The sequence below is a fragment of the Penaeus monodon genome, chromosome 30 (assembly GCF_015228065.2).
Source record: "Penaeus monodon isolate SGIC_2016 chromosome 30, NSTDA_Pmon_1, whole genome shotgun sequence".
NCBI classification, from domain to species: domain Eukaryota; kingdom Metazoa; phylum Arthropoda; class Malacostraca; order Decapoda; family Penaeidae; genus Penaeus; species Penaeus monodon.
In genome coordinates this window covers 26,763,253-26,763,471 of record NC_051415.1, presented here as the reverse complement: position 1 = coordinate 26,763,471, position 219 = coordinate 26,763,253, and the positions used below count along the sequence as shown (strand labels likewise).

Genomic DNA, 219 nt, shown 5'->3' with positions numbered 1-219 from the left:
TCTAGCAGACATGATTCTGATGATGAAAGAGAAGGAAAGGATAGTAAGAAGAGGAGTAACAGGAGACATTCTCACAGGAGTCAAGATGGGAAGTCCTCAGATGAGAGAGTGCCTGAGCGAGAGATGATTCATGATGCAAGGAATAGTTCCAAGGATGGAGATATGATTGGGGAAGGTGATGATCTCTGGGCCATTAGTGGTCCACAGACTGACATCCAG

The 219-nt window shown here is 45.7% G+C and overlaps 1 protein-coding gene across 1 annotated transcript in view; it reads left to right on the top strand.

The window, feature by feature from the left end:
- The window catches only part of LOC119592678 (E3 ubiquitin-protein ligase RBBP6-like), a gene marked incomplete at both ends in the record, with an annotated part of 2,865 nt that extends 2,646 nt beyond the window's left edge, over window positions 1-219 (top strand). Inside the window, 1 exon segment of the mRNA XM_037941592.1 lies at window positions 1-219. Coding sequence (XP_037797520.1) covers window positions 1-219 — 219 coding nt within the window.